Source organism: Labeo rohita, chromosome 17 (genome assembly GCF_022985175.1).
Source record: "Labeo rohita strain BAU-BD-2019 chromosome 17, IGBB_LRoh.1.0, whole genome shotgun sequence".
In the NCBI taxonomy this organism is placed as follows: domain Eukaryota; kingdom Metazoa; phylum Chordata; class Actinopteri; order Cypriniformes; family Cyprinidae; genus Labeo; species Labeo rohita.
Window position 1 is genome coordinate 31,612,632 of NC_066885.1, and position 21,035 is coordinate 31,633,666.

The 21,035-nt window shown below is 38.9% G+C and overlaps 2 protein-coding genes across 2 annotated transcripts in view; both read right to left on the bottom strand.

Annotated features, from left to right (window-relative positions):
• Positions 1-2,136: 2,136 nt before the first annotated feature.
• On the bottom strand, positions 2,137-5,178 carry ccr6b (chemokine (C-C motif) receptor 6b). The gene is given in 3 exon segments (XM_051133858.1): positions 2,137-3,265; positions 3,267-3,755; positions 5,083-5,178. Coding segments are annotated over 2 exon segments (1,059 nt in total). The 5' UTR covers positions 3,741-3,755; positions 5,083-5,178; the 3' UTR covers positions 2,137-2,680.
• Positions 5,179-16,359: 11,181 nt separating this feature from the next.
• atp6v1c2 (ATPase H+ transporting V1 subunit C2) overlaps positions 16,360-21,035 on the bottom strand; it is a 35,083-nt gene continuing 30,407 nt past the window's right edge. Inside the window, exon 14 of the mRNA XM_051133800.1 lies at positions 16,360-16,576. Within this exon, the coding sequence (XP_050989757.1) occupies positions 16,481-16,576 (96 nt within the window). The 3' untranslated portion in view covers positions 16,360-16,480. The remainder of the gene's footprint in view (positions 16,577-21,035) is intronic.

A 21,035-nucleotide genomic window follows, 5' to 3' on the forward strand; every position in this document is an offset into this window, starting at 1 on the left:
GTTTGTTTGCATTTTCTAGTTCGGGGAAAAGACACAGTCTCTATAGTTTGATATCTAGATGATATATGATAGGGTATCTATGTGCTGAGAACTAACAGATTTCTGGGACATGAGACAGCTAGCAGACGGTCGGTTTAGCCAGTCTGTCTGCTTCCTGACCTAGCCCCCAGTTAGTCAAGTGCAAACTAACTCAAAACAAACTCCAGATCTTCGCAATTTAACATTGCAAAGGCCTTTAGTGTAGACTGACCAAATATAATGTTGATGTTATTAAATCTCTATGAGTAGTTTGTTAGAGCATAAACATGCCACTGCCTGTTGCAGGTGGCGCTATGGCTATAACTGAATATGGGCAAGAACGTGTTTAGGACAGGACTCTTATCAAACATGTGAATTTTGGTGTAGATCAGACATTGTATGCCTGAATTATAACAACTTCCTTTTTCATGGCGAAACATCGAAGTTTGTCAGGCCACCACGGCCACGCCCTCCAACGAAAACTCAAGATCTACACAATTTAACGTCTTTAGATTACACTTACCAAATCTGGTGTTGATGTGAATAAATCTCTAGGATGAAATCGTTTACATACAATGCCTGAAAATGGCAAAGATGGCACAAAACTTGCTGAGAAAATTCAAAACACAGACTACCTGTTGGGTTTCTGACTTTGTAATGAACTTTTTCGTAGGTATTGGTGTGTTACATGTGTATACCGAATTTCGCACATTTATGTGAAACATAACTCAAGGGGCACTTTGTTGAAATGTTATAGGGGGCGCTATCAAGCCATTTTGCCACACCCTCTTCTGAAACCCATATCAAATGTAATGTGTGTGCAAAGTTTCATGAAAATGCTACTTATTTTTGAGAAGAAGTAGTATCTGAGCAATTCCATCGGTGCTCGGGCCCTAAAAATGCCAAAAATAAATCAGAGGGAAGGTCTTCCAGTTCATCCCCCTTTTAATTGGACACATGAGTTGTCCTGCAGAATAAACATATTATTGATGCGTTTTTATGACTTTACATAACTTGAGAAACTATATGGAATATTTATGCTTTTACAAATGTATTCGCAACACCACAGGACCATTGAAACAAGTGAAGGCAAAAGGCGGAAAAGGTGACAGGTTAACCTTAAAATACCATTGTAAAAGTTTGGGGTCAGTATTTATTTATTTATTTATTTATTTTTTTTTTTTCTTAACAAAGATGTGCTAATTCAAAAATGAAAGCAAAGACTTTTACACTGTTACAAATAATAAAATAAAATAAAGTCAAATTAAATTAAATTAAATTAAAATGCTGTTCTTTTCAACTTTGGTTTCTACAAAATTTAAAGCAATGTTTCTTGAGCAGCAAATCAGCATATTAGAATGATTTCCAAAAGATCATGTGCATAATGTAATAAATTACATTTTAAAATATATTAAAACACAATAATAGAAATAGAAATAAACAAAATAATGAGCTAAAAACTTACTGTTGATAAAAACCGGTTGGCGAATTTGTAATGTAAATTTAGTAATTTAATGATTACATGTTGTGCCTGTATATATGCAAACTCAATGTGTTGTTCAGGGATGTAGCACAAGGAACTAAGATAAGCATCATTTAAATATGTGAATCTCCTGGAAAGAGAAGCTATGTTTTGCTGCAAAGGTTGAAAAGCCTCTTTCACTAGCAGGGTTTTCCTCCTGTAATGTTTCCTGCTTTCGTGGATATGACCAAACGTCAAGATGTTTTATTTATGGTGTTTCATTTCTGCATTTCTGTTAAACCATTGACTAAACTCTATCGTTATCTGACCCATTTAGATAATCAGCCCACTACTTTCAGTAACCTGTTCATATATTTATATTCAGAGGAAAAGGAAATGTGTCATTGTCCACAGTTTGCAAAGACATACTTAGATAAAGGGCCTCTTTTCCAACCACAGGGCCAAAAGTCCCTGTCTAACACTCCTGAAGTCAAATCAGCACTACAGTGCTACATAATACAACACTGTTTCATTACTTCATAAACCTATTCAGCAGATCTCATTGAGTGCTGTCACAGTTACACAGTGGAGCTTTATTTTTCACTCAACAACTCAGGTAATCATATTTAAAGGTTTAATAATATTAAAAGGCTTTACATGGTTAATGTTTAAATGCTTTGGTTTTCTTGTTAAAGCTTATTTTTAAGTTTAAGATATATGCATTTTTGTTTACCTTAACACTCATGTTTTAATACCACATTGTTGACAAGACTGATATGCATTTCCCCAACATGCATTTGCTTAGCAAATCAGGTATGGGTTGTAGTAGTCAGCCCACACAAAAGTTACTGTAAAAAAGCATTTGAATAAGACAACATTTAAACAACAAAAATATTTACCCTATTTTTCATATTAGTACTATCAGTTGTAACATTACAATAAGGTTTGTTTATTATAACATTAGTTAACTACATTAGTTAACATGAACTAAGAATGAAAATACTTATATCTTTTCAACATTTGGCCAATTAATGCATTAATAAATGGGATATAATTCATTGCTCATTGTTAGTTAATGTCAGTTAATGCATAAATGGAACCTAATTCTAAGTTAAAAAGTTTACCAAAAGAACACACCAAGCACCAAATAAACAATCCTCAGCTTACTGCTTCCTTGAGAACAATCACTTAAAAGTTCTGTTACATTGTAAATGATGATGGGTTCTCATGGATCTGTCCAACAATGGTTTTGTTTGCTGATATGTACAGCTCAGAGGTCTGCTGAGAAGAGCGTCCTGAAATGTACCGTTTGCCCAGGCACCGCAAGTCTCGGAAAATCTGACAAAAGTGGCTCCTGAATTTAACCCCGATAAAAGCGTACAGAATGGGATTCAAGCAACAATGAAGGTAGGCCACGCTTTTGCTGATGGACAAAGTCCTCAGAATCACCTGCTCTTCCTTGCAGTGTCTCTCATTGAACAGTTTACTGGTGTTGACGAGAAGCGCCATGTTGTAAGGCAGATGGCAAAGGATGAACACAAAGACCACGGCCAGGACCACACGGATCGCCTTGTGCTTCTGGAAATTTTGTGCTTTGAGTAGGGTCACCATGGTGCACGAGTAGCAGAATGTCATGACTATCAATGGCACCAAGAATCCGAGGACCATCTGCATGCTTGGAATCAGGATCTTCATGATTTTGGCGGTGTTGTGCTCCTCAAAGTTAGTGATGCATTCCTTGTTTTCCTCCTGGTAATATATAAATGTAGGCAGAGACAAGAAAAAAAGCCAGCAGCCATATGACCGAGCAGATGAGACGGCTGTACACCTGAGCTTGCAGTCGAATTCTGACAGATTGTCTGGCTTGCACGATGGCGATGTAGCGGTCACCGCTAATGCAGGCTAGCAGGAGCGTGCTACTGTACACGTTGATACTGTAGGCTGCTCTCAGAAACTTACAAGCCCATGTGCCCATGCTCCAGTCGTGCTGTTCATTGTAGATGATCAGTGGAAGGGCGATGACGAAGAGGAGGTCCGCTAGCGCCACGTTAACCAGGTAGATGTCGGTCATGGTTTTCGTTTTCTTGTAAAAGGCGTACGTTAAAAGGACCAAAGTGTTGCCTACCAGGCCGAGCGCACAAATCAGAGAGTAGATGAATGTTGGGATGGACACTTGCTGCTCGCTGAACCATGTCAGGTTACAAGGTTCCGAATCATCATCATCATAATAATAGGAATCGTTATCCATATCATAATTCATAACTGTATGACTGACCTTGAGAGAAAAAACAGAGATGGATAGAATTAAAATCTGAGCATCCAAAAAGAGAGCGATTTTGCTTTAGAACAACCAGATAGTACTTCCAATGTTGGTGAAAGTGAAGAAAAATTTGCATATCAAACAGAAGCCCGTCCCTTGTGAAAAGAAGTGTGCTTAATTGTATTGAATGTGCAGTTCTATTTCTAGTCGCCAAAGTGATTTAAAAAAAAAAAAAATGTACTTGCAAATATTGTAGTATTAAAGAAATATAGGGCCACTAAGCTTACTTAAAGAGTACACTTTCACAACCTTGTTTCTTTTAAAAAGTGCACTTTATTATAATGTCAAATTACTTTAAAGTACTGTAAAGGACATTTTAAATCACTATGTTTACCTGTGCTTTTATGAAGTACACTTATTTTGATGTGGGGTTAACTAATACGATTCAATTTCATACAATTTCAGGAGAAATTAAAATTAGTTACCATTTTAACAATATTTCAAAAACAATACAAGTAATTATGAAATTATATAACTAACAAGTCCTACTGTAGTTGGTTTAAAACAAATCACTCTAAAGTTCAGCTAATTGATTTCACATACAGTATAAAACATTTCCATTCAATGGCAAGTAACGTGCAACGTGCGAAGTGTCCAAAAACATTACAAATAGTATATTATTTTTGTAATAAATACTCTTTTCAAATGTATGCCACAATTTTGCCTAACTGCAGGTTGAAGAGGGAAGTTATGCAAATATTTCTGGCTGCTTCTGTATAGATAGCAGATAAGATAATGATATTGACGTAGTCATCTTTACAAAAAAAGAAAGGCAACTGTGGCCTGGTTAAAAATGTGTCTTGTTTCCCACTGCCAAAACTACACAGTATTGCAGATGCATTTCTGCACATTTAAAAGTCTGAATGCATCTACTTGTTAAGTTTAAAAGAAAGTTTTAGATAATGATCAGTCAAAATCATGCATTAAAATGATAATAAATTGAAAATAAAATGTTTGTTTTCTAAAGAAAACATTAATAAGATGAGAACAAAACTTGAACTGAAATAAACTGAATAATAACAATTTAGTCTTCTGTATAGTATACAATTTTGTCTGAACTGCTTATAGTTTGGTTTGAGTATTTTCCTGTTTATTCCTGTGAAGCTGCTTTGAAATTATCTGTATTGTATAAAGTCCTATAGAATAAAAAGTGACTCAACATAATTCTAACATTCAGTGAAGTATGTATAGACTTTGACAAATAAAAGCACATTTTTCCCCACAGTCTAATGCAGACAAATGCAATTTCATTAAATTAATATCTGTATTTAAAACACTGTACCTCAAAGTGGCTTCTTCTGTAAAGTCCTGCTTACTGAGTCTTTTTCGACTGATTTGAGAGGAGAGGAATATTTCAGCTGTTCACGTATGATGCACCTGTTTCGTTGTGGAGTTCATCTGGCTGTGTTCCTTTATGTTCGCATAGACCGGCCCACATGCAAGATGATGTGGTAAGTAGTCACAAACATAGCGTGAGGCTTCTTCTTTGATGTCCTTTTTTTTCTTCCTACACCGATGAGAAAGTTTATCTGGATTTTTACCACCTACATGGAAGGCTTTGATCTCTCAAATAAATATATACTGTATATGTAAATATATAAAGTTTAAGGGACTATTCTTTTAAAAATATTACACAAATATATCTCATTAAACCTTTGATATCTCTATAAGTAGATGAGACAAAGATCAGTTGACCTCAACAAACAAAAACTGAAAAGTAACAGAGAATGGCTGCCTTTTTTCGACTGTTCTAGGTGCATTCCAGGTGCATTATTATTATTATTATTATTATTGTTGTTGTTGTTGTTGTTGTTGAAATTAACAGACATGGTATGAACAGACTTGAACAGGCATGAACCCACCAACAGAACTTACATGGACAATACTTGACAAGAGACAATGGCAACATGAGGGTTATAAATACCAAACAATACAAGTCACAAGACACAAACCAACCAATGGGAAACAAGGCACATGACTAAAACAACTTTTTGTCCAACTTGAGGCGGTGCCGACGCCACGTGACTGTCACGTGTGGCATCAAAGTACCGCAATAGCGATTTGAGAGCAGCCAACTGACTCAGCCGGCGCAGTTTCTTCAGAGCGGCTGCAGGAGCTCTGATGACCACATGGCTGTTTCATGATTGGCCAGATTCACCGCATGACAACGATCACGTGTGTTTCGGGTTTATTCTAACATCCTAAAGTCCGATAATACTCACAAATCTGTGTTTTTTGAACAGTAAAAGTGTTTTTACTGTAATCCCAATGTTATATTGAGTCAGATTTGTCATAAAACACTGATAAAAGCATATATAACCCAACTTTATTAGTATTTAAATAGTATATGTTTATGTTGATCATTATTCTTGTTCAGATGGCACTGTATTAAGCAGTATATGAAATGTGTTTCTGTTGCTCATGAAAATGCTTTTGAAAAGTTGGTGTATTTGATAAATATTGCATTTAATTCACTTCATCTGTGATAGTGCATGCAAACACAGCGAGAGCTTCACTAACGAGTGCAGAAAGTGTCCGACTTGACGCCTCCGTTTTCAACTCCGCCCGCGACTGCTCTCGGCTACTCTTGTTGATCGCCGTCTGTACCTGTGAATGAAGTCGAACACACCTAATGACCACTTCAGTGGAGCCGACAGTACAGAGAACTACCACAGCGAATCAGTCGGGATTGGAATAGAGAGCACACAGGAGGTTAGCAGGAGAAACTTCAGGAATGTCCTCCTTGACCATGACAGGATAGGCAGAGAGTTCATGGACGGCCTCCTTGGCCATGACAGGACAGGCAGAGAGCTCATGAACGGCCTCCATGGCCGTGACAGGATAGGCAGAGAGTTCATGGATGGCCTCCTTGGCCATGACAGGACAGGCAGAGAGTTCATGAATGGCCTCCATGGCCATGACAAGATAAGCAGAGAGTTCATGGCTAGCCTCCTTGGCTATGACAGGACAGGAAAAGAGTTCAAAAACGGGAGGTTCTGCAGTGGAAGCCGCCACCCTGGGAGGTTCTGCAGTGGATGCAATGGCTTCAGGAGGTTTTGCAACAGACACCTCCATCTCTGGAGGTTCTGGAGTGGATTCATGGAATGGACCAAGCTCTGGAGTGGATTCATGAACAAGGGATGCCTCTGGAGCACACACACTCAGAATCACGGGCAGAGCAGTATACAGGGAAAGGCCTGCCAGGCTTGAGAGCATAGAGACCACTGGGATGCCAGCCCGCCACTCGCACTGACATCAGAGGTGGGTCTCTCAAACTGGCAATCATTCTCATTAATCTTGCCTTATAGCCCCCCTCTCTTGGGTCTTGCTTTAGCCCCTCGCTCTTGAGTAATGGCCATGTCATGAAGAAGCTCAGGCTTGATGGTCATTGGTACGGGGGCCAACTTGAAGAAATGTTGGCTGAGCAGTCCTGAAGTGACTGAAGTGGTGGTCTTGAGGCCTTGACCTGATGAGACTTTGGCATTGCAGGTCTGGCGTGAGGAGGCCCTGGCTTGGCTGGCATGATTTGAGCAGGGCTTAGCAGCTGTGCCATGAATAAATCCTGACATGACGGTTGGGGTATGGAAGCACTCTAGTGTGGTGGGAATTCTAGAACTGCAGGGCTTCTCATCTGCAACTTCCACAGTATATGACAAGCCACACAACAACAAAGCATAGTCAATATATTGATTCCAGTGAGAGGAATGGCAAGGCATTCAATGAGAAATATTTTGGTCTAAACCTAAAAGGAAAATGTCCTTGAGTGCTACATCATTAAAGTCCACCAAATAGCACTGTCCACAAAAGTCCTCCACAATCTCCTCAATAGAGCGATTACCTTAATGAAGGTGAAGTTAAAAAAAAAAAGAAAAAACTGGGTCCATAGTAACAGATGGAGTATTCTTTAACGAGTCCACTGAAAGCAAGTTCAAGAATCCATGTGCAGCTTTTATTAAATCCAAACGTAAGCAATTAGTAAACAAAGATGTGTTGCAGTCAAGGAGGAGTTGAAATGGAGCCATCAAGTCAGACACTTTCTACTACCGGAAGTGACGCTCTCATGGTTTTTGCATACTCCATCACAGATTAAGTGAATTAAATGCAATATTTCTCAAATACACAGACGTTTCAGAAACGTTTTCATGAGCAACAGTAACACTTTTTTATACTGTAGTCAGAACTAACAGTGGCATCTGTTCAAGAATAAAGTTCAACATAAACATTATACTATTTAAATACCAATGAAGTGGGGGTATATATGTGTCAGTATTATGTTTGGTTTTGTCTGGGTTTTCCTTGTGTTTTTCCCCCTGTGTTTCTAGTACTTTTGGTTTGTTCTGTTTGCTCCCCCTGTTGGTTTTGTTTATTGGTTTTGTCTTGCCCTTATTTGTACTTCCCCTCGTTATCTCGTTTGTAGCCACGCCCCTGTTTCAGTGTATATATTGCTCCTTGTGCCTCACTTCCCTTGTCGGTGATTGTATTGTCTTCAGTGTCTTTCTGTTCGTCGTGGTTGCTGGTTCCCTGTGTTTCCCTGAGTTTGTCCATGTTGGATTATTTAATAAAGCAGCATTTGTTGGATCTCTGCTCTCCTCCTGCTCCTTCCACGCACACGCACGACGTACACAACCGTGACAATATGCTTTTACCAGTGTTTTTTAATATACGTGACTCAATATAACATTGCGACTACAGTAAAAAAGCTTTTACTGTTCTAAATACACAGATTTGTGGGCATTATTGGAACTGAGGATGTTAGAATAAACCCGAAACACAAGTGATCATCCTGCAGTGAATCTGGCCAATCGTGAAACAGCTGTGTCGTCATCAGAGCTCCTGCAGCCGCTTTGGAGAAACTGCCACCTGAGTTAATGTGACAGTGATGTGGCGTCAGTGCTGTCTCAAGTCTCAAAATTCTAACTGGCATGCACTGCTTCAAGTCAGATTCCAATCAGTCTGTGTAGCGCTGCATTAAGTCAAACACACCTAATACCTAATGGCAAAATAAGGGCTATAAATACCAAACAATAGAAGTCACAAGACACAAACCAAGCAATAGGAAACAAGGCACATGACTAAAACAACCAATCACAAAGCAGAACAAAAACCACAAGACCATATAATAAACCAATGAAAGCATAACACATGAACAAAAGAGGTGTGATCGATTTAAAACGATGTTGCGCAGGCCAATCAGTGTATGACATCAAAGTTCTGATGCGCCAAATGTAAGTAGTTAAATATTTAAAATGTATAAATATATAATTTTAGAAAGAATCAATCAGAGACATACTGAAAGTTATTTCTGCAGAAATTCCTTTTGCTTATCTTTCGTCAGTAAGCCCTATGACAACAATACCACTATTACAGCAATACCAGTATTTATGTTGTGTCTTTTGTTTGTATGGATCACAGGGCTGACATATGTTGTTTGTGTTTGTCCCCTTATAAAAATTAACCATGGCTTTACCACAAATAAAACCAAAAAAACATGGTTACTATACTTAAACCATGATAACTACAAATTAACCATGGTTTTGGTATTCTAACTATAGTTTAACCATGGTATTTGTAGTAAAACTGTGGTTTTACAAATGGTAATCACTACGCCAAAAAAAAACAAACATGGTTGTTACATTTTTACTATAATAAATCCATCCACATCTCAGTCCACATTATACAGTTGAATTGTAATGAGCAGCAGGTGTTTGTGTCAGTTTGTGTGTATGCTTGTGTAGGCGTTTGACATTTTAATGGTTGACATTTAATCATGTTACGGTGCTAACTTTTGATATGCAAATCTTCTGACCTACAAAACAACTAAAGCATTTCATTAAATTTTCAGCCTGCATCAAATCAGCCAGTCAAGACATGACAGAAGGAATGGACCTTGGATTTTACTAATAATCCGACATCAGCCTATTTATAAATATAACATGCAGAAAAAAAATATATAAACACACACACACAAAAAAAATAATTAGATGTGTAACAATACCACTGAAGGCGAGCATTGAAGGAATCCAAGCGCAACTTTATTTAAACTTAAAGTGAGCAAACAACATACAAAGACGACTTGGCAAAACAAGAACACAGACATGGAGAACTCACCAAACAGCAGTTACATGAACAAAGCTAGACAAGAGACAATGGCAACATGAGAGCTATATACTGTATATCAAACAATACAGTTCACATGACAAGAATTACCAATGACAGAGTGGAGCTGAGAAACATAAGCCTTGTTCGAGATGAACTACACTACACTAGGAGTGAAGAAATGGCCATCAGGTGGGACACTTTGTTCTTTGAGTAGTGTGCTGAACCAACATCATTCATTTTTCAAATATAAGCAATAGGTCAACCAGAACGTTTTCTTTTCAAAACTTTTATTCGTATACAATAAGAATATATGAAGAGTTCAGATGCAAAACCAGCTAAATCCATCTGATGTCTTTCTTTAAAAAATGCATTTTTATCAGGCTCAGATGTATAGGTTTCTATGTAAGTACTGGTACTTCTGATTGGGCTGAGGCTGGTATTTTAGCAAATTTGAAGAAAAAGTATTTGATGGACGTATAATATGGGTCGAGAGCATTCACTCAGTATCATTATCTCATTTTTGACCGAGATGGCTTTTAGCTAGTTTTGCATCTGAACTATTCATATATCGACTAGACAGCCTAATCTTAATTTTTGTTAATATTTTGTGTGTTTTGTTTGAATATCAGATGTCCAGGATCAAGACAAGATAAAGAACTGTCTAAGAAAAAACATGCAACACACGTCGTCTTTGTCATCACAGAATCTGACCAATGAAAATAAAGTGTGTCGTCATCAAGGTTTTAGCAGGTAATTTTGAGCAACTGCAGCATCTAACCTAGACGGCTGGTCTCATTTTGCTCTCATGGTACTTTGATGGTACGAGTGATTGTAAGGCGACTGCAGCAGACAAATTTTCTAACCAGAACGCATTGCTTTTTTCAGCAGATTTTTCAGATCTTTGCAACACTGCATGAAGTTGAACAAGCGTATTAACTAATCAGAATGCAGAACTGAAGACCACATGAGAAGACAATGAACCAATGAAAACATGACACAAGAACTAAAGGAACACAAAGGAACAGGGAATCACATGACTATGACAAAATTACAAAATAAAAAACAAGAACCTAAACAAGAAACAAAAACCACCATGACAAGATTCCAAGTTTATATAGCTATTGATACACATAAGGGGCTTTCGCACCATGTAGTTCTAGGAACTAACCAGCATAATGGTCCCTAAAAAAACAATTTTCCCCTCGGGCCAATTTTCGAAACTCTAAAGCGGCGGACAGCTAAGTCTTTATTTGCAGCAACGCAAACAACCGGTGAATGGAGGACATAGTGATTGGAACTGTTTGTTGTGTGTCGTGGGTTTCATAATAACTTAGAATGTGAACGCACAATTTACACAATTAAAAAAAGCATGAAAATCTGACTAAATCAGCTTGCAATGTTTCATATCATTGAAGCTGAGAAAAGAGTGTTGAAAAAGTGTTTGGTTTTGCCGGTAGATCTGCTACACTGCTGCTGCGGCAGAGCAAGTACAGAGACTTGCTACTGTACATACATCCACAATATGCTGCTGTGAGCATGTAAGAAATACTCCTGCTGCACATATAACATATATGAAATAATTCCATATAGTATACATGAATCACCTCGTGGCATATCTATACAGGTGGATCTGGGGAACGTGGAGGGTTTTTGAAGCACGTTGCAACTGCTACAGCAAGCACTAGTCATATATTTGAATGTTGAGCACCAAGCTCATTGGCTACCAATATAGGAGAGAACCAATCAGCGATTCTCTTATCTCAGCAAGCTCACATTCAACTCTCGCTCCCATCCTCCTTAATATCTGTATACTTATTCCATATATTGTGTTCTGCACCTTGGTTGTTGTTGTTTTTCTTTCTTCTTTTTCTGATCGCTGCAACAAGACAAGCTTCCCAAGCAGTTTCACTTCATTATCTTGATGTCATGCTGATGGTTCCAGGGGCTTATTACAGGCAGCTAATATTTTTATATATTGTTTTGCTGAACCCCCACACAGAACCATACTGCCAAACCAAATGTTGTGTATAATTATGTTTAATTATGTTTAATCAATATGTTTATTCAATAAATTATGTTTTACTGCAAGAGTGGTCCTGACTGAACTAGTATATGATGTGTTTGTCATGGTGACAGTGGATTCCATTAAAGGGATATTTCACCCAAATATTGGCTGTTAATTTACTCACCCTCAGGCCATCCAAGATTTTCCATGACTTGTCTTCTTCATTAGAACAATGAAGAACATTTTTAGCTAAAACCATGGTCCTTGGTGATCCATAAAATGTAAGTCCATAGCCATGTCACTCTGAGAGTCAAAAAGGCATACAAAAGTAACACAAAATTAATACTCTGGATCGTTTCCCTGATGCTATAAATTATAGGTAATAATGTTATAAAAATATATTCACTTTCTTGCCCAGACCGATTGCTTCACTTCGTAAAATTTCAATACATCATCAGAAGGAACTACATCTCGGATGGCCTGAGGGTTAGGAAATTCAGTGTTGTGGTGATTCCACTGATTTTCATTTATTTATAATATTACAGTTTTGTGCTCTGTTTCCTCTATGCTTATGGATCTGATGGGCATTCAAATCAATGTCCTTCCTGTCTGAGAATGGAACACCTCAGAGAGGCTCTATCAGATCCCAGTCCCTGAGTGTAGTCTGATACCTATAGAAGTGAGGTAACAATGCATTGCAGGATTGGTCCCTGAATTATGAGGTTCAAGTTCATTTATTTATAGAGCACATTTAAAAACAGCCACAAGGCTGACCAAAGTGCTGTACATAAAAAAAAATCTAATCCTATAATCTCACATTAGAAATAAATCTATAAATGTATAAATTTACAAGACCAAAGGAATGACAGACAAGCATCCTGAAAACAGAGTAATATTTAAAGCTATACTACAGTGTCGTGAGAAAGGTGTATTAAAAAGCAAGATCAAACAAGTGTGTTTTTAAAAGGGACTTGAAAATGGAAATGGATGTTGCAGCTCTAATCTAGCAGCAGATTGTTCCATAGTCGAGGCCCAACCACAGAGAAAGCTTGATCCCCTCTACGTTTAAGTCTGGACTGAGGATCTTAGACCTCTAGTGGGAGTATAAAAATGCAACAGCTTTGAAAGATAACTAGGGGCTTGATTATGTAAAGATCTGTACAGCAGTATACAAGGGAATTTTAAAATCAATCCTAAATTGAATCGGCAGCCAATGGAGGGCCCTCAAAATGGGGGTGATGTGGTCACATTTGCGATCATTTTGAAGGAATCTGGCAGCAGCATTCTGGACCAATTGTAGATGAGTAATTTGTGACTTTGAAGTACCACAATAAAGTGAGTTACAGTGATCTAAGCGTGAAGTGATAAAAGTGTTTACAGACATCTCTAAAGCTGTAACATTTAAAAAGTGTTTGATTTTAGACAACAACCGGAGTTGGTAAAAAATGGAACCAATTTCAGAAGAGATATATTTATCCGGTTTTAATGACTCATCAAAAAGGACACCCAGATTGCACACACGAGAAGATCTGTAGGCAGATAAACTACCCAGATTTAAACTGGTAGCCTGAGAATGATCATTAGGACTGAAAACAATCACCTCAGTTTTATTTTCATTTAATGTTAAAAAGTTTTGTGCTAACCAAATTTTGACCTCATCTAAGCACATTAATAAAGTACTGAGTGCTGAAGAATCATTTCTTTTAATAGGTAATAAAAATAAATCTGGGTATCATCAGCCTAAAAATGAAAAGACAACCCATGCCTTCTTAGAATGGAACCCAGAGGAAGCATGTACAGGGAAAAAAGAGAAGGTGCCAATATCGAGCCTTGAGGGAGGCCACAGGTTAGATGAGCAATGGAGGAATAAAAATTACCTAATTTAACAAAAAAATTTTCTGTCAGATAAAAATGACTGAAACCACTTAAGGACCATACCTTTCAGGCCCACAACCTTTCAGACTCTAACCTAGAAATCAAAACAGAGTGGATATCATTTAACACTTTGAGAAGGGCCGTTTCAGTACTATGAGCAGATTTAAAACCAGATTGAAAAATTTCAGAAATACAGTTCACAATTCAGGAAGAGCTGCAGTTGGTCAAACACAATTTTTTCTAGAATCTTTGAGATAAATGGTAAGACAGAAATAGGATGGAAGTTATTCAGAATAGAAGGATCTAGTGAAGGCTTCTTGAAAATTGGAGTGACAGTAGCCACTTTAAGATTAGCAGGAACAGAGCCAGTTAAAAGGCATTGCTGCAAAACAACCAGCAGATGAGTTTGAATGGCTGCCAAAGAAGAAATGTATGTCATTGGATATGTTAGCTCACAAGTTGGCTGAACTTTACATGTAGGTCTGAACAGGTGGCACATGCATGATGCCCAGGAACTGGGCCTTAGTAGTATCCCCTGATGAGGCCTTCACACAGAATCTTCCACACCCCAACCCAAAATGCAGATGTATGGATGTCCAAGGTCTATAATACTATTTCTGATTTGAGCCAGGTAGGATTTTCTTCCCGAAAACAGCTTGCAGGTCATTCATCTTTGACCTTTGACCATCATTGATCTTTTCTAGAAGGATAGCTCTGGAGTTATTGATGCAAGTCAGACATCAGGTATGGCTAGTAATTCTATTATAGACCTCCATATATAATTACTAATATAGTAATTGGCCCACTGTAATTTAGAACTCTTGCCAGTCTCCTGCCCTTGCTGCAGAGATCCAGTAGCTGCTAAGGAAGGGGGCAACAGAATGTGATCCCCAGATAATTTCCTGGGGCTTCCATTCAAAATACTTTCTTGTTCAGAAAAAGAATGGGAGTTTCAGACCCGGCCTCGACCTCAGATCCTTTAACAGTTGACTCAAACATCTTATTTGCATTTTAGCTGTGGTACACGTTCTGGGTGCCATCATACCTCGCATGTGGTTCATCATTACCGTAAATCGAGGGGATAAATATTTTAACATCCCTATTTCTTTCTAGTACAGACCATTTCTGCACATACCACTACTGTGTTTATCTCTTTGGACTCTCTATCTCCTCAGATGTGTTCATGTGGTGTATTAAGGTAGCACTGGAACCATTGCAGTTAAGATGGCCTGTTGATTTATCTATATCTGGATGACTGGGTGCTGTGCGGCCAGCAACACACAGCACCTACTGGAGCACACTGTGGGCTTAAGACTGAACCAGATTTGAGGATCCCTGTCTTACATCAATTTACTATGCCTGACTGTGGTGCATCATTCCAGGGATTCTCATCTGAACCCTGCAAGGTGTTTGACTGTTCTGCTACTGGAGTGGAGGCCACATGGGCACTGTCCCATTTGTATCAGTGTCTAATTCATTTCAAGAACTTAACAGCCACTTTTTTTTGGCCCCCATTCTTTCTAATCCTAATGCTTTGCATCAGTTTGTGGTGGAGGTTGAGAGTCACTCCACTGGTTGGAGGGCCTTTTGTCATTTGGACCGATCACAAGAACCTAGAAAAAGACACTTGACATAACTATCAATAGTGAGCTTCCACTATTCATAGAACCATGGTTACACCAATAGCTAGCAGTATATATCTGGTTTGCCATTTTACATCGAGGTGTTATTGGGATACACACCAAGAAAATTAGCTATTTATGTTAAGTGCTTTAATATGTTTTTGTTATGCTTTGATTACTTTGCTAATTTGTAGCTATGGTGGAATAAAAGTTTTGAATTTTTTAATCTGAATTTATAACATGACCCCTTTAATATAAGTATTACTATTCCTGTACTTAAGAAAAAGCATGATGCCTGGACTGGCCCTTTGCAGATCTGTAGAAGAAATCTTTCAGAGCAGCAATTAAAAACACATATTTACCACAACAGTAATGTTTAGAAACATTTAAACTTGAATGAGATTTTACCTTCCCTGTCTATTTACATTCTGTACTCTGGGCTGTACATTACAGACTTTTGATTAGCTTTATTAAAATTACAAATAGAGCAGATATTATAGGTGAGAAAAAATATATATATATATATTGAATTAAAGTGTATTTAAACATATTTTTGATATACATTTATTGTTTATTAAACTGTTTATTTCCAGAGTATACCACCTGGGTCAATATTACAACTAATCTGTAATTCACATGATTTCATAATTTGGCAACAAAAATTATAATTTGATGTCTGAATGTTTTATTTTAAAAAGCAGTCATTTCCCAAGTAAATGTATCTGGCCTATACTTACTCCTGTTATCATTGAAAAAATGTTCGCACACAGACACACTCAAAAATCATGTCTTCCATCTGTTTGTCTGGGTTTATTTAAATCTGCAAGATGCAAAATAATAACAAGAGTGTCAAATAACTACATTCTATGATTTAGCACAGGGGTGGCAACCTCCGTTCCTGGATAGCCGCAGCCCTGCAGAGTTCAGCACCAACCCTAATTAAAACTCACCTGCCTGTTGCTGTCTAGTAAACCTTCAGACCTTGATTAGCTTGTTCAGGTGCGTTTGATTAGGGTTGAAACAAAACTATGCAGGACTGCGGCTCTCCAGGACTGATGTTCGCCACCCCTGATTTAGCACTAACTTGGATCCACCAAGTGAATTTTGATAGGATAACAGATGTAGGAGTAATATTCCTGCTGGCCGGTACTTCCATCTGGGATATCAAGCCCCACCTAGGAATGACAGCAAGAGAACAAAATCTTAACTTTCTGAGAAACTGGTGCAAACTATTAACAAAAATACACTGACCAAAATTATAAATGCAACACTTTTGTTTTTGCCCCCATTTTTCATGAGCTGAACTCAAAGATCTAAGACTTTTTCTATGTACACAAAAGGCCTATTTCTTTCAAATATTGTTCACAAATCTGTCTAAATCTGTGTGAGCACTTCTCCTTTGCAGAGATAATCCATCCACCTCACAGGTGTGGCATATCAAGATGCTGATTAGACAGCATGATTATTGCACAGGTGTGTTTTAGGCTGGCCACAATAAAAGGCCACTCTAAGACCACTCTATCTGCAGTTTTACTGTATTGGGGGGGGGGGTCCGAAAACCGCATAGAGTTGATCAGGTTGTTGATTGTGGCCTGTGGAATGTTTGTCCACTCCTCTTCAATGGCTGTGCGAAGTTGCTGGATATTGGCAGGAACAGGAACACGCTGTCGTATATGCCGATCCAGATCATCCCAAACATGTTCAATGGGTGACGTGTCCGGTGAGTATGCTGGCCATGCAAGAACTGGGATGTTTTCAGCTACCAGGAATTGGGTACAGATCCTTGCAACATGGGGCCATGCATTATCATACTGCAACATGAGTTGATGGTTGTGGATGAATGGCCTCAGGATCTCGTCACAGTATCTCTGTTTATTCAAAATGCTATCAATAAAATGCACCTGTGTTCGCTGTCCATAATATACACCTGCCCATACCATAACCCCACCACCACCATGGGCCACTCGATCCACAACACTGACATTAGCAAACCGCTCACCCACATAACGCCATACACGCTGTCTGCCATCTGCCCTGTACAGTGAAAACCAGGATTCATCCATGAAGAAAACACCTCTCCAAAGTGTCAGATGCCATCGAATGTGAGCATTTGCCCACTCAAGTCGGTTACGACGACGAACTGCAGTCAGGTCGAGACCCCGATTAGGACGACAAGCATGCAGATGAGCTTCCCTGAGACGGTTTCTGACAGTTTGTGCATAAATTCTTTGGTTATGCAAACTGATTGTTGCAGCAGCTGTCCGGATGGCTGGTCTCAGACGATCTTGGAGGTGAAGATGCTGGATGTGGAGGTCCTGGGCTGGTGTGGTTACACGTGGTCTGCGGTTGTGAGGCTGGTTGAATTTACTGCCAAATTCTCTGAAACGCCTTTGGAGACAGCTTATGGTAGAGGGGCAACAGAATAGCTCTGGTGGACATTCCTGCAGTCAGCATGCAAACTGCACGTTCCCTCAAAACTTGTAACATCTGTGGCACTGTGCTATGTGATAAAGCTGCACATTTAAGAGTAGCCTTTTATTGTGGCCAGCCTAAAGCACACCTGTGCAATAATCATGCTGTCTAATCAGCATCTTGATATGCCACGCCTGTGAGGTGGATGGATTATCTCAGCAAAGGAGAAGTGCTCTCTAACACAGATTTAGATAGATTTGTGAACAATATTTGCGAGAAATAGGCCTTTTGTGTACATAGAAAAAGTCTTAGATCTCTGAGTTCAGCTCATGAAAAATGGGGGCAAAAACAAGTGTTGCGTTTATAATTTTGGTCAGTGTATAAAGTTTCTGCAATCAGGGAAGCCTCTGCCTCTTTTTTACTACATAATGAATCACATACACATCAGAGCACACAGACAAAAAGCAGTAACAAATGCTGTTATCTTGTGTTTAGATGCCTGATGCTTGGGAATGCAAAGCTGTGAGCCAGTTCTGAGACGTAATTATCCCAAATCATGTTGATTGCAGACTTTGGCTCAGGCATTTCAGACAGACTAAAACAACATTTGATATGGTGTGTTGGATTGGCCTTCTAGTTAGTCCAGTTATCTAATTACATGATTTTCATAATTTCACAACTAGAATCAGAATCAGAGGGAGCTTTATAAGGAATTTATTTTTTATTTTTTTGGTGACAGGAGCTTTCAGTGCAGAAAGTACAGACATAGTGCAAACATACATAGAATTTAAGTTAATAAAATGAAATATAACACTCATAATAAAGAGAACAGAAAATAAACTAAAAAAGAATTATATAGTGATAAATATATATATTTGTATGTATATTTTGGGGGAAGAAACCCAAGATTAATGGTCAAAGATACAGCACATCATGATCATCACATGAGGAAACTTGTTGGGTGGTGCTCCCCCCACCCAAGATAAGAACCAGACTGAAATTCCTTCAAAATTCTTTTGTTCCTCAGGACATGCCCTTAGTTCACAGAATGACACAGAGACTGTCATTTTTACATAAATATGCACCAAAATAATGCTTAAAGGACTTATAAATGAACATCAGTCGACTGCATAACTCCTTCCATGTATGTTACCCACACATTTGTCTATGTTCTAATCACTCTTTGTGACATAGAGGAGTGGCAGCATGCCAACCACTTCTCTAAAAACAAAAACATGAGGAGATCATCACATTTCTTTCTTTTACTTTAATCTTTTTCTTTCTGTTGAGAGTTTTGTGTTCTACGTTAAGTTTTGTCACTAAGCCGTGTCTCACACTTCGTGCCCGCCTTAAAACTCCAACCAGCGTACACGACTCCATCTTCCAGGCAACGCCCAAGACATCACTTCAAACCACAACGAATTTCCAGCCAATCATTGGCTGGAAACGTCATTAAAGGGAATCCCTGAACACAAAGGCAACACAAGTACAAACTCCAGATTAGCTGAACTGGTGTATTTAATATAAAGTTTCATTGAGAAACTCAACGCGAGGGTTGATTAGATGATTGATGGTTGTTCAGGTCTAAGCAGTTGCATATATTGCTATAAAATTTCATAGTTTCTAAACTCATTCCTCATTTTCTCTTTTTCTGCAACCTGTATGAATGTGTGAATGCATGTCTGTGTTAGATTAGTTTATATGTTTTAGGATTGTCCAGTAAATTCTTATTCATATTGAAAAGAGAAATATCTTATGTTTTGTGCTTTCAAATTAATGTCTTAAACTGCCGATCTTGTTACTGTGCTAATAAATAGTGTTTTCACTATATTTTGGATAGCAGTATCCGTTGCAGAGTTGATGTTATATGGCTCGCTCAATGAATCGCTGGCCGATCCGCCTTAGAACGGAGATTCTGCTCAAATTCCCTATAAAATCTTAAATAATTCCCTTTGAGCTAAATTGACCTGTTTCCCTTACATTATGCTTGGCTGTTCTGGTGCTCAGTAGCACTGGCCGGAGGGCAACAGTTTTAAAAGAACATGGGCTGAATGTGAGGGATCCAGGGTGATTTTTATAGCTTTTTTCATAGCTCTTTTCATCACTATGGAGGTGTAAAGTTCTTTCCAGTTAGGCAGGGGGGCACCGATAATCTTCTCATCAGTCCTGATGTCTCATTTGGTAGCTGAGCTAAACCAGACGGTTAGAGAAGAACACAGTACAGACTCAGTGATGGCTCAGTACAACTGGGTGAGCAGCTCCTGTAGCAGGTTGAACTTCCTCAGCTGGCAAAAGAAATACAACCTCCGCTGGGTCTTTTTCACAATGAAGTCTTTGTGGTTGTCCCACTTCAGCTCCTGAGACATCGTAGTACCAAGATCTGGATCAGGGGTGCCCAAACTCGGTCCTGGAGGGCCAGTGTCCTGCAGAGTTTTGCTCCAGCTTGCCTCAGCACACCTGTCAGGAAGTTTGTAGTATGCCTAGTAAGAGCTTTATTTGCTGGTTCAGGTGTGTCTAATTGGGGTCGGAGCTAAACTCTGTAGGACACTGGCCCTTCAGGACCGAGTTTGAATACCCCTGATCTGGATAAGTCCACTGTTGCCACAGTGCTGTTCATGATGGTGAGTGGGGTTCTCCTGAAGTCCACAGTCATCTCCACTGTTCTGAGCGTGTTAAGCTCCAGGTTGTTATGACTGCACCAGACAGCCAGCTGCTCAACCTCACTTCTATAAGCAGACTCGTCTCTATCCTAGATAAGGCCGATGACTACAGTTGTTGGTGAACAGGGAGAAGAGCAGTGGGGATAGAACACATCCCTGAGGGTCACCAGTCACCAGTGAGTTTCCCCAATCTCACTAGATGCTGCCTGTCTCTCAGGGAGGTGATCCAGACAGATTGGGGAGGGACAGCATCATCCACAGACCTGTAAGATTCTGCAAGGCATCCAGCAAGGGTCCAGTGATGTCCTTCAGGTAGGCCAAGACCAATCTCTCAAATGACTTCATGACAACATATGTAAGAGCAACAGGTCTGTAAGTCTGTCATGAAGTTCAGTGATTTTTTTGGGTGGGGGGGGGGACCGGAATGATAACAGAGCATTTGAAGCAGCAAGTAACTTCACATTTATCCAGAGATCTGTTAAAGATCTGTGTAAAGATGGAAACCAATTTGGTCAGCACAGACTTGTAAACAGGCAAGTGAAACACCGTTTGGGCCTGAAAC